Raw genomic sequence first — 15,537 nt, forward strand, 5'->3', positions numbered from 1 at the left:
ATAGATGCATTAAAAATCCTTGCTATTGGACTAGAAATCTCATGTATCCGTTTTTTCAGTATTCTGGGAGAGAAATTATTCCATCTCCCTGATTTCAGTGCAATAAGCTCTTTAAGGCTTTCTTTCATTTTAGATGTGGTGAATTCCCTTTTTATATACTCATTTCGATAGGTCTTCATTCCCATATTCTGTATTATCATTCATAGAATCATAGAATATCAGGGTTGGAAGGGACCTCAGGAGGTCATCTAGTTCAACCCCCTGCTCAAAGCAGGACCGATCCCAATTAAATCATCCCAGCCAGGGCTTTGTCAAGCCTGACCTTAAAAACTTCTAAGGAAGGATATTCCACCACCTCCCTAGGTAACGCATTCCAGTGTTTCACCACCCTCCTAGTGAAAAAGTTTTTCCTAATATCCAACCTAAACCTCCCCCACTGCAACTTGAGACCATTACTCCTTGTTCTGTCATCTGCTACCACTGAGAACAGTCTAGAGCCATCCTCTTTGGAACCCCCTTTCAGGTAGTTGAAAGCAGCTATCAAATCCCCCCTCATTCTCCTCTTCTGCAGACTAAACAATCCCAGTTCCCTCAGCCTCTCCTCATAAGTCATGTGCTCCAGTCCCCTAATCATTTTTGTTGCCCTCCGCTGGACTCTTTCCAATTTTTCCACATCTTTCTTGTAGTGTGGGGCCCAAAACTGGACACAGTACTCCAGATGATGCCTCACCAATGTCGAATAGAGGGGAATGATCACGTCCCTCGATCTGCTGGCAATGCCCCTACTTATACAGCCCAAAATGCCATTGGCCTTCTTGGCAACAAGGGCACACTGTTGACTCAGATCCAGCTTCTCGTCCACTGTAACCCCTAAGTCCTTTTCTGTAGAACTGCTGCCGAGCCATTCGGTCCCTAGTCTGTAGTGGTGCATTGCACTTGTCCTTGTTGAACCCCATCAGATTTCTTTTGGCCCAATCCTCAAATTTGTCTAGGTCCCTCTGTATCCTATCCTTACCCTCCAGCGTATCTACCTCTCCTCCCAGTTTAGTGTCATCTGCAAACTTGCTGAAGGTGCAATCCACACCATCCTCCAGATCATTTATGAAGATATTGAACAAAACCGGCCAGAGGACCGACCCTTGGGGCACTCCACTTGATACCTGCTGCCAACTAGACATGGAGCCATTGATCACTACCCGTTGAGCCCGACAATCTAGCCAGCTTTCTCTCCACCTTATAGTCCATTCATCCAGCCCATACTTCTTTAACTTGCTGGCAAGAATACTGTGGGAGACAGTGTCAAAAGCTTTGCTAAAGTCAAGGAACAACACGTCCTTTCCCTTCATCCACAGAGCCAGTTATCTCATCATAGAAGGCAATTGGATTAGTCAGGCATGACTTGCCCTTGGTGAATCCATGCTGACTGTTCCTGATCACTTTCCTCTCGTCTAAGTGCTTCAGAATTGATTCCTTGAGGACCTGCTCCATGATTTTTCCAGGGACTGAGGTGAAGCTGACTGGCCTGTAGTTCCCAGGATCCTCCTCCTTCCCTTTTTTAAAGATGGGCACTACATTAGCCTTTTTCATTCTTATTGAAAACTGAGGCAATGTATTCATTTGGTGTTTGGGTCATTCCAACGTTATCTTTAATCCCCTCCCCATCTGCACTGCACAGCAACCCAACCTCATCCTGGCTTATTCTCTATTTATGTAACTAAAAACATCTTATTTTAATTTTCTTGGCAAGATCTAATTCAGCTTGATTTTCAGCAATTCTCACTTTATTTCTGCATGTTCTGACCTTCAAGGTGTAGCTTTCTTTGTTGATCTGTCCCTTTTCCTATTCTCTATAGGCTCTCTGCTTACGCCTAATAACCTTTTTGAGGTAAATATTCATCAATTTGGGTCCGGAGTCTTTCTCTGAAAGCTTTTTCCTCCCCTTGCTTGGGATGCAAGTTGCAGTTTTTGTACACTTCATTTAAAGAAATTCCAGACCTCCTCCACATTTAAGTCCTTGAGCTCTTCAGTCCAGTTGACTTCCTGGAGGTCCTTCCCCTAATTTTCCAAATTTTGAAATAAAAAGCCATAGGTGATGACCTGGTTTTAATTAATTTTAAACTGTATCAACTCATGATCCCTTGATACAAGTTTTTTTTTAATATGATCAGCTCTTCTATGATCTCACCAATTACCAAAACCAAGTCTAAATTGCATCACCTCTTGTTGGCTCAGTGACTGATAAATAAAACTCATCTATCATGTCAAGTAGTAACTGGGAGCTACCATTATTGGAAGCATTTATTCTCCAGTCTGTATCTGGGAAGTTAGTCTCCTATTGTGACACAGTTCCTGGTATCTATCCAAGTCCGACCTGGGGGTTCTATAGCAGACCCCCACACTATCCTAGTAGAACCTCTTTTACAATTCTTCCCCAAAGTGATTTTGACCCAAATCGATTCCATTTTGTCCATGCAATCATAGAATCATAGAATATCAGGGTTGGAAGGGACCCCAGAAGGTCATCTAGTCCAACCCCCTGCTCGAAGCAGGACCAATTCCCAGTTAAACCATCCCAGCCAGGGCTTTGTCAAGCCTGACCTTAAAAACCTCTAAGGAAGGAGATTCTACCACCTCCCTAGGTAACGCATTCCAGTGTTTCACCACCCTCATAGTGAAAAAGTTTTTCCTAATATCCAATCTAAACCTCCCCCCCTGCAACTCGAGACCATTACTCCTTGTTCTGTCATCTGCTACCATTGAGAACAGTCTGGAGCCATCCTCTTTGAAACCCCCTTTCAGGTAGTTGAAAGCAGCTATCAAATCCCCCCCCCATTCTTCTCGATCACTTGTTATTTCTTTACGCTTTACCACATCATTGATGTACGATGCTACCATACCACCTTTTCCCTTATCTCTATCTGACATAAGCAGCACCTATGCTACAATACCTGTATTCCAGTCATGAGAGCTATTCCACCATGTTTCTGTAATCCCTATGATATCCAGTTTGATGTCGTGCCCTAGTGGTTCCAGTTCCTCTGTTCTGTTGCCCAAACTCCTTGCATTCGTGTATAAGCATCTGTTTTTCCCTTCAAACTAACAAGTTTCCTAGCCGGATTAGGTATAGTCCAAAGTCAGGTGCTCAAAAGTTAGGAAATTACATAATTTAAATTATCCATGCATTCATAGGGCCAGATTGTGACCCACTGTAAGTCTCCACAAGGGTCCATATGATGCGCCCTTATTTCCCTTTTATGGGCTACCTGTATTAGCAGAGAGCTGCCTTTGTGGGGCTGCTACTCGTGCTCCCACACAAGTGGGCAGGGACAAGGTAGAGCCTTGATTCTGCCTCCCTTTCTTCCCAATGTTTATGTGCAGTGCAGCTGACCCTGGATGGAGGGGGGAGGCCATCTGTGCCAAGTATGGGGCTGGTACAGTTTACTTTGCTTCAGAAGCAGTGGGGAAACCAAAGACCGGATTGTGACACTTACATGTGAGCCCTTACTTGAGGCCTGTGGCAAATTTACACCTTAATTCCTGTCCCCTTGTGCATATGCATTGTGATACCATCTTTAATTAGATGATCCCATATTTGCCACAGAACCTTTGCCTTACTTGGTTCTCATGGTAAATGACTCAGTGGATTAACTGGGACTGCATAATGAATATGGTGGTTGTCTATATGAGTCCTACTTATTTTGTTGCAGAAGTTGGACGGTTGCAGTGGATGATATAGGGAGACTGCTGGAAGAGAGAATGGGCTTGTAGTTAAGGTGGTTGACTGCAACTTAGCAGAACTGGGTTCTGTCCCTGGCTCTGCTGCAGACTACCTATGGGCTGCTGCACAACTCACTCAGATGAATTTTTTGGGATATTAAACCTCATGGTTCAAGGCTTAAGACAAACTTTAACTTCTTAGAGATCAAGAAGAGACCTAATGCAGAGGTACAGATCATCCCCCACCTGCCTACTGTAGGGTTCTTGCACCTTCCTCTGAATCTGGTGCTCCCTGCTGTCTGAGACTGGATCCTGGACTAGATGGACCCTAGGATCTGATTCAGTCTGGCAATTCCTGTGTTCTTATGTTTTGCAGGTGGTCACTAATTGTCATCTTCATTTTCTGGGTGCCCAACTTGGGACATCAGGGGCCTGATTTTCAAGAAGTTCTGAGCACTCATGACTCTTTAAAAACAAAGCCACACAATTCTGTCTTCAGTTTAGGGTTTAGGTGGTGTGGAGTAAAGAAGTCATGGGACCTGTTGTGATAATTGGGCCTACAAAGGTACCCAAATTGCTCAGCTGTAAAAAGTATGTAAAAGTGAGTAAGATGTTACAATAACATTGATAGGAAAAGGCATGAAAGGGAGACAGAATAACTGAATTTGTCTAAACAAAAAGGCCAGGTTGATACGATTCAAAGACTGTGTTGAAATTATGCTTGTTAAAAACAGGAGATGTGGAGCTGGAAGTGAATGAGCCAAAATTGGTATGCCTGATATTGGGCCTAATTGATGGACAAAATAATGAGGGGATGGGCTCCTCTGCCCATCACTCCCTTTTTGGGCACATAAAAGAAAGATATTTTGAGTGTGTGGGGTAGGTGGAACAACAAGAACAACAGATGGAAAGAACAAACAAAGGCTTTTGTAGTGAGCTTCACCATTATGGCTGCCATACCCACTGTTTCTTGGGATCCTGGGCCTTCATCATCCTAATCCTTGAGGTGTCCTGGGTAGAGAGAGAGAGGGGGACCCAGATGACATCACCACCCCTACCAGCGCCAGCTGAATCCCAGATACTGTCGGGGATGAGAGTTATTACCATCTTAGATCCCAGCTGAGAGATGGTCAGACAAGGGGGATTTTCTTTCTAAGACTGGACTTTAGCGACAGCAACAGCACCTCCAGCCCATCTCAACTAATTTCTTCTCCTTTCCCCAAAAGCGCAGCATTAGATCCCATCTAAGAGACTGTCAAACAAGCGGGATTCTTTCCTTCTAAAAGCTGTCTACAGCTAAAGGGAAAGGGAGCAAAGGATGTTGTTAAAATGAAAGCCTTGCTTAAAATGTTAACTGTCCTTCTTTTCTGTATCTTTAATCAAAGGTTAAACAAAATGTAATGGTGTGTTTTCCATGGTGCTAAGCAGGCCTCTGTATATCAGGCCCTGGACCCTGTTTAACACTGTTTAATGTTGGACAGTGACTACGTTATTTGTTAACACCTTTAGCCCATTTATTCCATCTAAAAAAAGAAAAGGAGTACTTGTGGCACCTTAGAGACTAACCAATTTATTTGAGCATAAGCTTTCGTAAGCTACAGCTCGCTTCATCGGATGCATACTGTGGAAAGTGTAGAAGATCTTTTTATACACACACAACATGAAAAAATACCTCCCCTCACCCCACTCTCCTGCTGGTAATAGCTTATCTAAAGTGATCACTCTCCTTACAATGTGTATGATAATCAAGTTGGGCCATTTCCAGCACAAATCCAGGGTTTAACAAGAACGTCTGAGGGGAGGGGGTAGGAAAAAACAAGGGGAAATAGGTTACCTTGCATAATGACTTAGCCACTCCCAGTCTCTATTCAAGCCTAAGTTAATTGTATCCAATTTGCAAACGAATTCCAATTCAGCAGTCTCTCGCTGGAGTCTGGATTTGAAGTTTTTTTTGTTGTAATATCGCAACTTTCATGTCTGTAATCGCGTGACCAGAGAGATTGAAGTGTTCTCTGACTGGTTTATGAATGTTATAATTCTTGACATCTGATTTGTGTCCATTTATTCTTTTACGTAGAGACTGTCCAGTTTGACCAATGTACATGGCAGAGGGGCATTGCTGGCACATGATGGCATATATCACATTGGTGGATGTGCAGGTGAATGAGCCTCTGATCGTGTGGCTGATGTTATTAGGCCCTGTGATGGTGTCCCCTGAATAGATATGTGGGCACAGTTGGGAACGGGCTTTGTTGCAAGGATAGGTTCCTGGGTTAGTGGTTCTGTTGTGTGGTATGTGGTTGCTGGTGAGTATTTGGTTCAGGTTGGGGGGCTATCTGTAGGCAAGGACTGGCCTGTCTCCCAAGATTTGTGAGAGTGTTGGGTCATCCTTCAGGATAGGTTATAGATCCTTAATAATGCGTTGGAGGGGTTTTAGTTGGGGGCTGAAGGTGACGGCTAGTGGCGTTCTGTTATTTTCCTTGTTAGGCCTGTCCTGTAGTAGGTGACTTCTGGGAACTCTTCTGGCTCTATCAATCTGTTTCTTCACTTCCGCAGGTGGGTATTGTAGTTGTAAGAATGCTTGATAGAGATCTTGTAGGTGTCTGTCTCTGTCTGAGGGGTTGGAGCAAATGCGGTTGTATCGCAGAGCTTGGCTGTAGACGATGGATCGTGTGGTGTGGTCAGGGTGAAAGCTGGAGGCATGTAGGTAGGAATGGCGGTCAGTAGGTTTCCGGTATAGGGTGGTGGTTATGTGACCATTGTTTATTAGCACTGTAGTGTCCAGGAGGTGGATCTCTTGTGTGGACTGGACCAGGCTGAGGTTGATGGTGGGATGGAAATTGTTGAAATCATGGTGGAATTCCTCAAGGGCTTCTTTTCCATGGGTCCAGATGATGATGTCATCAATATAGCGCAAGTAGAGTAGGGACGTTAGGGGACGAGAGCTGAGGAAGCATTATTCTAAGTCAGCCATAAAAATGTTGGCATACTGTGGGGCCATGCGGGTACCCATAGCAGTGCCGCTGATTTGAAGGTATACATTGTCCCCAAATGTGAAATAGTTATGGGTAAAGACAAAGTCACAAAGTTCAGCCACCAGGTTAGCCATGACATTATCGGGGATAGTGTTCTTGACGGCTTGTAGTCCATCTTTGTGTGGAATGTTGGTGTAGAGGGCTTCTACATCCATAGTGGCCAGGATGGTGTTATCAGGAAGATCACTGATGGATTGTAGTTTCCTCAGGAAGTCAGTGGTGTCTCGAAGGTAGCTGGGAGTGCTGGTAGCGTAGGGCCTGAGGAGGGAGTCTACATAGCCAGACAATCCTGCTGTCAGGGTGCCAATGCCTGAGACGATGGGGCGCCCAGGATTTCCAGGTTTATGGATCTTGGGTAGTAGATAGAATATCCCAGGTCGGGGTTCCAGGGGTGTGTCTGTGCAGATTTGATCTTGTGCTTTTTCAGGGAGTTTCTTGAGCAAATGCTGTAGTTTCTTTTGGTAACTCTCGGTGGGATCAGAGGGTAATGGCTGGTAGAAAGTGGTGTTGGAGAGCTGCCGAGCAGCCTCTTGTTCATCTTCCGATCTATTCATGATGACAACAGCACCTCCTTTGTCAGCCTTTTTTGATTGATGTCAGTTTTTTCCTGAGGCTGTGGATGGCATTGTGTTCCGCACGGCTGAGGTTATGGGGCAAGTGATGTTGCTTTTCCACAATTTCAGCCCGTGCACGTCAACGGAAGCACTCTATGTAGAAGTCCAGTCTGCTGTCTCGACCTTCAGGAGGAGTCCACCTAGAATCCTTCTTTTTGTAGTGTTGGTAGGGAGGTCTCTGTGGATTAGTATGTTGTTCAGAGGTATGTTGGAAATATTCCTTGAGTCGGAGACGTCGAAAATAGGATTCTAGGTCCCCACAGAACTGTATCATGTTTGTGGGGGTGGAGGGGCAGAAGGAGAGGCCCCGAGATAGGACAGTTGCTTCTGCTGGGCTAAGAGTATAGTTGGATAGGTTAACAATATTGCTGGGTGGGTTGAGGGAACCATTGCCGTAGCCCCTTGTGGCATGTAGTAGTTTAGAAAGTTTAGTGTCCTTTTTCTTTTGTAGAGAAGCAAAGTGTGTGTTGTAAATGGCTTGTCTAGTTTTAGTAAAGTCCAGCCATGAGGAAGTTTGTGTGGAAGGTTGTTTTTTTATGAGAGTATCCATTTTTGAGAGCTCATTCTTTATCTTTCCCTGTTTGCTGTAGAGGATGTTGATCAGGTGATTCCGCAGTTTCTTTGAGAGCGTGTGGCACAAGCTGTCAGCATAGTCTGTGTGGTATGTAGATTGTAATGGATTTTTTACCTTCAGTCCTTTTGGTACGATGTCCATCTGTTTGCATTTGGAAAGGAAGATGATGTCTGTAAACATTCCATCTAAATTAATTCATCTGACCACACACTGAATAATAAGATAAAATATAATTGAACAGCTGCTCCATTCCCTGGGATCATTCATCCTATGCACTGAATGAGGCAGGATTCTTGTGTATGTGATTGTACACCTTGTATCGTAATGCATATGCACCAGAGAGCAGAGTTAAGGTTGAATGTACAACATTAATTCTATCACTCCTGAACTTTTGAGTGTTCAGCTTTGAAACTTTTAACCTTCTTTTAATATTATTTGTGTGTAATATTATACATCGGCATTCTCCTTGATTTTACACACACCAGATATTTCTGGACTGTTGTGTTTCTGCCTCCATAATAGTTGTCATTTAGAAAGGATTTACATGTTTAACTCTCTTATTTTCTTCCTTATTAAAAGTTCCCTCCATCCTGCTAACAATTTTACTGGCTTTTCTTTGCATGCTCTCTAACTTTTCAATATGTCTCTGGTAATGGAATGTGCTGAATTAAAGGACATTTTGTCCAGATTCTGTTGTGCCCCAGCTGGATAAATGGGGACTGTTCCCTTTCTGCTCAGGGTTTACCTTTCAGGTGAATTTCAGAATAAAATATCCTTGAGGATTAAATAAAGGTTCTCACAAACAGAGGAAAAGTGTCTCTGATTTGTTTCAAGTCTGAGAATAATGAGACCACCAACTGCACTAGGGATTGGGGGGCACTATGGAAGTTAGGTGGTTACACTTCTCCAGTTATTTCTTGTCCCTGGCCTGGCCTTGGTGGAAAAGTCTCTTGGGCTTGGAGTGCTTCCTCATCCTTGCTGCTCTGGTGTATGAAATGCTTGTGCCTATGTCATCAGGGACATGTGGTTTGTCCTCATGACCGTCTCTTACCTCTTGTTCCAGGTGCTGCGTTTTCTCCGTCTCTTTGGCCCTGGGAAGAATGTTCCATCTGTTTGGCGTAGTGCCCGGAGGAAACGCAAAAAGAAACATCGGGAGCTAATGCAAGAAGTGCAGATCCAGGAGGGTGATGCTGCAACCGAGGCAGGAATGGAAGAGAAGTCTCCCTGGGAATATGAGTTTGCTCCTCCTCCTCCTCCGGAGCAGTGCCTCTCAGATGATGAGGTGGGAAGTCTGAGATTTAGGAGGGTCCCTAGCTAGCAAATGGGGAGCTTCTTCACCCTGCTAAGACAATACTGGTGAGGGGAGGTTAGGCTGCTATTCCCACTGTGCAGAGGCTGCTCCTTGGATATTAAGCAGGGGCTCCAGAGACCATTCCCTTGTGGGTTAAGAGCCCTTGTATGGTAAGGAATCAGGGGACGCTTTCCCCGTTTTATTGTAGCAGTAGAGAGTCCTCGTATTGCTGGGCTGCCAGTTCCAGCGTTTGCTAATGCAGCTATTAAGATTGAACATGCATCTCTGAGATTTCTTGGAAATGCTCCTCTCCACTGAGAATGAGACAGAATTTGAAAGAAAAAGCTCCTGTTGCCAGCTCTGACAGCAGTGACTGACAGGTTCCTTTTTCCTGCTGTGCTGCAGATCACTATGATGGCACCTGTGGAGTCCAAGTTTTCCCAGTCTACTGGAGACATAGACAAAGTGACAGATACCAAGCCCAAGGTATCTGAATGGCGTTATGGGCCAGCCCAGCTCTGGTATGATATGCTGGGGATTCCTGAGGATGGCAGTGGATTTGACTATGGTTTCAAACTAAAAGAGCATGCGAGAGAACAGGAGACTTCAGGTCATTGTGTGGAGAAGGTGAGAGAAAGCATGCGTAAGGGGGAGGGGGCTGCGAGGGTGTGGTTGTGTGTGGTGGTGGTGGAGCACAATAGAGAAGGAAATGGAGCTGGGGTGGTGAATAAGGCTGGGAACCATCCAGTGGAAGAGATGTGAGTGGGAGGGGGAAAGGAGGAGGATTCACAATGGAGAAGGTAGGGAATCTTTCTTCTATAGTTTAAGCGGAAAAATCAAAGTTAACTAGGGTCTAATGCCATTGTTCTCCCCTCTGCAGAACTTGGGAGTGATGGATGAGAAGGACGACTTACTGGCTGATGAGCACTTCCTTATGGTGACACAGCTACAGTGGGAGGATGATGTGATCTGGAATGGGGAGGATGTCAAACACAAAGGGACTAAAACACAGCGTGCGAGCCTGGCAGGCTGGCTGCCCTCCAGTATGACCAGAAACGCCACTGCGTACAATGCCCAACAAGGTGCACGGCAGCTGCCTTTACACTTTCTCATGCCCACACCCTGAGTTAGCCTAATTGAGAATGTCGTGTGTACCCCATTCTCTCTTCTTCAGCATGTGGGGTTGTGTTCTTTCTCCATCAAGAAGTGGCTTTTGCTAAACCAAGTTGAGGACAAAGCCTTTTGTCCTTCTCCTGCCCATGCAGGCTTGGCCTCTTCTGTTAGACGAGAGAACACTGAAAGCCAAGTGCATGTCCAGCGAAATGTCCTGCTGTCCTTCCCCTTTCCAACTGAAATGGGGGGCTGGACCTACCTAATTCAGTACCAAAGGCTGCTGTATTTGAGATCCCCTAGTGACTGTTCAGATTTCCATTTATGGCAGCACTAAAATCCCTCTGCTTTGCAAGTTAATGCTTGGGTGCTTGCTCTTCAGGGGCCAGTGGAATTTTGTGTATTTTATCAGAGGTGACATTTTAAAAGGAACCTTTCTCACATTCCTGAGACAATAATATTTTGGGGCTTCTCTAGCTAAAGGAACACAGTTTTTACAAACATCGAACTTTTCTCTCAAGCTTAGACATAAGCTGGTTTTTAAAACTGAACTGTAAATCCAGAATTATTCTTTGTTCATTGTAACTTATTCTGTGTCTCCAAGGAAAAGCTGATGGAACTGTCGGGTTATGCCAGTTACTCTCATTTTTGGATGCTGCTACTTTGTCTCCCTGAGTCCTCAGCTCTGCTATTCAGACACCCTGAGGAGCGGGGAAGCAGATTAGATAGCAGGGGGTAGTGCAGATGGGGGAGGAAGATGGGATCAGGGCTCTGAGAGGGCAAGGAAAAACTATGGCAATGCAGGGGTAGTGCTTGGGGTCAGGAGCAGCTTTATGTTACAGAACGTGGAGAAAGTGATCAGGGGAGAGGTTGTTCTAGATTTGATTCTGACAAATAAGGAGGAACTGGTAGAGAATTTGATGGTGGAAGGCAGCTTGGGTGAAAGTGGTCATGAAATGATTAGAGTTCATGATTCTAAGGAATGGTTGGAGGGAAGACAGCAGAATAAAGACAATGAATTTCAAGAAGGCAGACTTCAGCAAATTGGTAGGTAAGATCCCGTGGGAAACAAATCTCAGGGAAAAACGTTCAGGAGAGTTAGCAGTTTTTTAAAGATACGTTATTAAGGGCATAAGAGCAAACTATCCCAACAGGTAGGAAAAATAGGAAGTATGTTAACAGACCATGCTGGCTTAACCAAGAGAACTTCAACAACCTGGAACTCAAAAAAAAAAAATCATAAAAAAACCCGGAAACTAGGTCAAATTACAAAAGATGAATATAAAAAACAACACAAGAATGTAGAGACAAAGTTAGGCCAAGATTTTCACAAAATGAGATTAAATTAGGTAGGGACATAAGGGGTAACAAGAAAACATTTTACAAATACATTAGAAGCAGGAAGGGGACTGTGGTGGGGCAGCTGTCCCACACAGGCAGGAGAAGGGTTAAGGCAGCCTTGGAGAGGCTGCGCAGAACCCAGCCAATCAGAAAAGGGTTTATTGGGAGAGCCAGTCAGGAGAAGGCTTGCTGGAGCAGCCCATATATAAAGGGCTGCTCAGCGGAGCAAGGGGCAGTCTCTTCCTGGAGGGCAAGGGGGAAGGACTGTCTGCCTAGGAGCACCGGAGATACTGCAGCGCTGGGAAGGGTAGTGGAGCAAGAGGAGCTGTTGGCTGACCATAGCCAGACTGAGACCCTGAAGCAAGGGCAGTTCTTTGACAGTGTAAGGAGTCATGTGGATAGGGGGAAGCAGTAGATATGATATATCTTGACTTTAGTAAGCCTTTTGGTACTGTCTCATATGACCTTCTCATAAGCAAACTAGAGAAATATAGCCTAGACAAACCTACCATAAGGTGAGTGCACAACTGGTTGAAAAACTGTGCTCAGAGAGTGGTTATCAGTGGTTCACAGTCAAGCTGGGAGGACATATCAAGTGGGGTCCTGCAGGGATCAGTCCTGGGTCCAGTTCTGTTCAGTATCTTAATAAATAATATTGATAATGGCACAGAGAGTACACTTATAAAATTTGTGGAAAATGCCAAGCTGGGAGGGGTTGCACGCCCTTTGGAGGACAGGATTAGCATTCAAAATGATCTTGACAAACTGAAGAAATGGTCTGAAATAAATAGGATGAAATTCAGTAAGGACAAATGCAAAGTACTGCACTTAGGAAGGAACAAACAATTGCACAAATACAAAATGGAAAATGACTAGGAAGGAGTTCTGCAGAAAAGGATCTGGGGGTTTTAGTGGATCACAGACTAAATGTGAGTCGACAGTGTAACACTGTTGCAAAAAGAGTGAACATCATTCTGTTCTGTGTTAGCAGGTGTGTTGTAAGCACAACACGGGAAGTTATTCTTTCACTCATCACCACAGCTGGAGTACAGTGTGCAGTTCTGGGCAGCACACTTCGGGGAAAGTTGTAGACAAACTGGAGAAAATCCAGAGGAAAGCAACAAAACTGATGAAAGATTCCGGGGGGGGGGGGCGGGGGAGGAAAGGGTTTGTTTAGCCTGGAGAGAAGCCTGAGGGGAGACATAGTCTTCAATTATGTAAAAGGTTGTTACAAAGAGGAGAGTGATAAATTATCTCCTTAACTACTGAGGACTAGACAAGAAATAAGGATTTTAAATTGCAGCAAGGGAGATTTAGGTTAGAGATTAGGAAAAACTTCCTAACTGTCAGGTTAAGCACTGGAACAGATTACCTAGGGAGGTTGTGGAATCTCTGTCATTGGAGGTTTTTAAGAAAAGGTTAGAGAAACGCCTGTCAGGGATGGTCTAGATAATGTTATGCAGGGGACTGGATTAGATGATCTATTGATGACCCTTCCAATCCTACATTTCTGTGATTCTGTGGTTTATAGAGACTGCTCCCCACAGCCCTGATGGTGTGTTAACTGCCTGGTTCATCAGGCTGCAGCCCCTTGTACAGCTAAGGAGCGCTGAGTGACAATGCGTAGGTGCTGGAACTAGGGGTGCTGGGTGTGCTTGAAGTGGTGTCCATCATAGACAGGGTTGACAGTTTGATTTAATGGCTCTCAGTACCCCCAGCAATTGTTCCAGCATCGCTGTGGTCATGTGGAGGATTATGGTGGGACTGCAGGGGATAACAGGGTATTGTGGGGGAAGAAAGTTGTGTGAGATTCCTGGGAGGCTGGGGAACCGAGAATCACTGTTCTTGTTGGTTGGAGGGCTCCTTGGTGTCCAGGCAGCAGTGACATTGCGTCTGCAGTGACCTGCTATCCTCGGTGCTGCAGTGCTGTTGCCTTGTTCAGAGGGGCATTCACTTTTCCCAGATGATGATCTGATCTGATAATTTTGCTCCTATGTCTTGCCAGGACCTCCCCACAGGAGGATCACTGGAGGGAGAAGCTGCCTCAGAATTGGTGCTTTTAGCTCCTGCCATGGAGACTAACTGTGACTTCGTATTTATATACAAATAACTTATTGCAGACTTTTCCAATGCCCTCATTCATACTAGACTGAAAAGAATCTGTTTCAAGTGCTTCTTGGAGCTGAGTTGTAGAGGAATTTGTGTGTAGTTGTTTGACTATATGCTAGAAGTGAAAGGTGGCTAGTTGTGGAGGTAGTGTCAGATTAGGGGGCAGGTTAAGGAGGAGATGGTTCAACACCTGCAGAAGAGGAATACTGTCTTTTAAAAAATCAGTCAGATAAGTGACTTTTACTATATTCTGGACAGTATCCTCTCTGCCCCATTCTGCTGTTGATTCTAGCCTCCCCTCCAGGATTCCTGAGATCTTGCATAGCAGAAATATGGATTCAGTTTTCCTTTTTAAACTAAAGGAGGAAAGTCAAAGATCCCTTTATATAGTAAAATCCACACTCCAGGGTGGGATTTCTGGCCTAAGGGTGCTGCCTCAGGTCCCACCATAAAAGATAAAGCCCTCAATTTTGCCCAGTGGAAAGAAGCTTCTCTTTCCCCCAAACTGTGCACTCTGTTAGGAATAAACCTTCTGTTCCCTTAATAGGGACATGGGAATTGCTGAACTGGACGATAAGTGACCCATCTAGTCCAGCATCCTATCTCTGACAATGGCTCTTAATAACAGCTATGGAATAATTTGCCTATATGAGAGGTTTCTTAATCTTGGGCAATGAATGTTTGGTTTATGCCTTGAAACATGAAGGTTTATATCCCTTGTAAATTTGTATTCTTTCTGAAGAAATTGCATGTATTTTTATTGTTCAGATCCATGTTGAATCCTTTGAATGATATAAAGGTCTTTGTTTTAGTCTGGTGGCAATGAGTTCCACAGATTTATTATGCATTGAGTAGAAAAACAATTTACTTTTCAGATTTAAATGTTCTTGTTTTATGCAAGAGGGTAAATAACAGCACTCCACACCATTAATTCTTATATGTCTTTATCATACCCTCTCCTGTCTGCTCACTAGGCAGTCCTAATCTATTCAATCTGTCCTCAGACAGAACTCTCAGGTTTGTAATAATCTTTCTTGCCCATCTTTGGACCCCTTCAATTTTTGCTATATCTCTTCAGATGGGGTAACCATAACTGAACATGTTATTACAGGTCAGGACATATCATTTATTTATGTAATGACACAATATGTTCAGTATCGTGTCTCTCAATGCAACGTAACATCTAGTTTTGCTTTTTTTAACCTCTGTTGTGCCCTGAGCAGGTCTCTTATTGAGCTGTTCACAGCATTGACCAAGTCAGATCCTATCTAGTATTGGGAAGAATACTCTGTTGCTGCTCCACTGAAATATATCCTGCTGGGCTTGGGGGAGAAAGGCAGCATTTCATTACCATCAGCATTTCAGAGCCTCCTGCTAGCAGCAGCCATGTTGCTGGAATGTAACATTCTTTGGGATCAAGATTTGTGAGGCAAGGATCCTACCCCTAGGCAGGGACTGGAAACTATTTTCCATCTGGGTTTGAGTTCTGGTTTAACCCTAATGTTACTCTTGTTTTCCTCTCCAGGGCTGAACCGTAGTGGCTCTTTGCTCAATCCACCCATTCCACTAGTGCAGAAACCCAGTGTAGCAGGGGTCCTGGGCATCGCAAAGGGCAAAGAGAAACAGCCTCCTGAGCAGCAAGGTAATGAGCAAGCGTTAGTCTGTGAATAGTAGGCTATGTGGAGAGAGACTTCTGCATAAACTTGGGCTCAATACTAGGGGTAGGAGGGTCCTTCTATAATCAAT

General features: G+C 44.5%; 1 protein-coding gene across 2 annotated transcripts in view; it reads left to right on the plus strand.

Annotated features, from left to right (window-relative positions):
• Positions 1 to 15,537, plus strand: part of TAF1 (TATA-box binding protein associated factor 1) — a 143,679-nt gene that overhangs the window by 18,382 nt on the left and 109,760 nt on the right. For both annotated transcript variants that reach the window (XM_077825992.1, XM_077825990.1), the window contains exons 6-9: positions 9,004 to 9,222; positions 9,637 to 9,858; positions 10,112 to 10,313; positions 15,317 to 15,433. In XM_077825992.1, coding sequence (XP_077682118.1) covers positions 9,004 to 9,222; positions 9,637 to 9,858; positions 10,112 to 10,313; positions 15,317 to 15,433 — 760 coding nt within the window. The remainder of the gene's footprint in view (positions 1 to 9,003; positions 9,223 to 9,636; positions 9,859 to 10,111; positions 10,314 to 15,316; positions 15,434 to 15,537) is intronic.

The sequence above is a fragment of the Eretmochelys imbricata genome, chromosome 9 (assembly GCF_965152235.1).
Source record: "Eretmochelys imbricata isolate rEreImb1 chromosome 9, rEreImb1.hap1, whole genome shotgun sequence".
Taxonomy (NCBI): domain Eukaryota; kingdom Metazoa; phylum Chordata; order Testudines; family Cheloniidae; genus Eretmochelys; species Eretmochelys imbricata.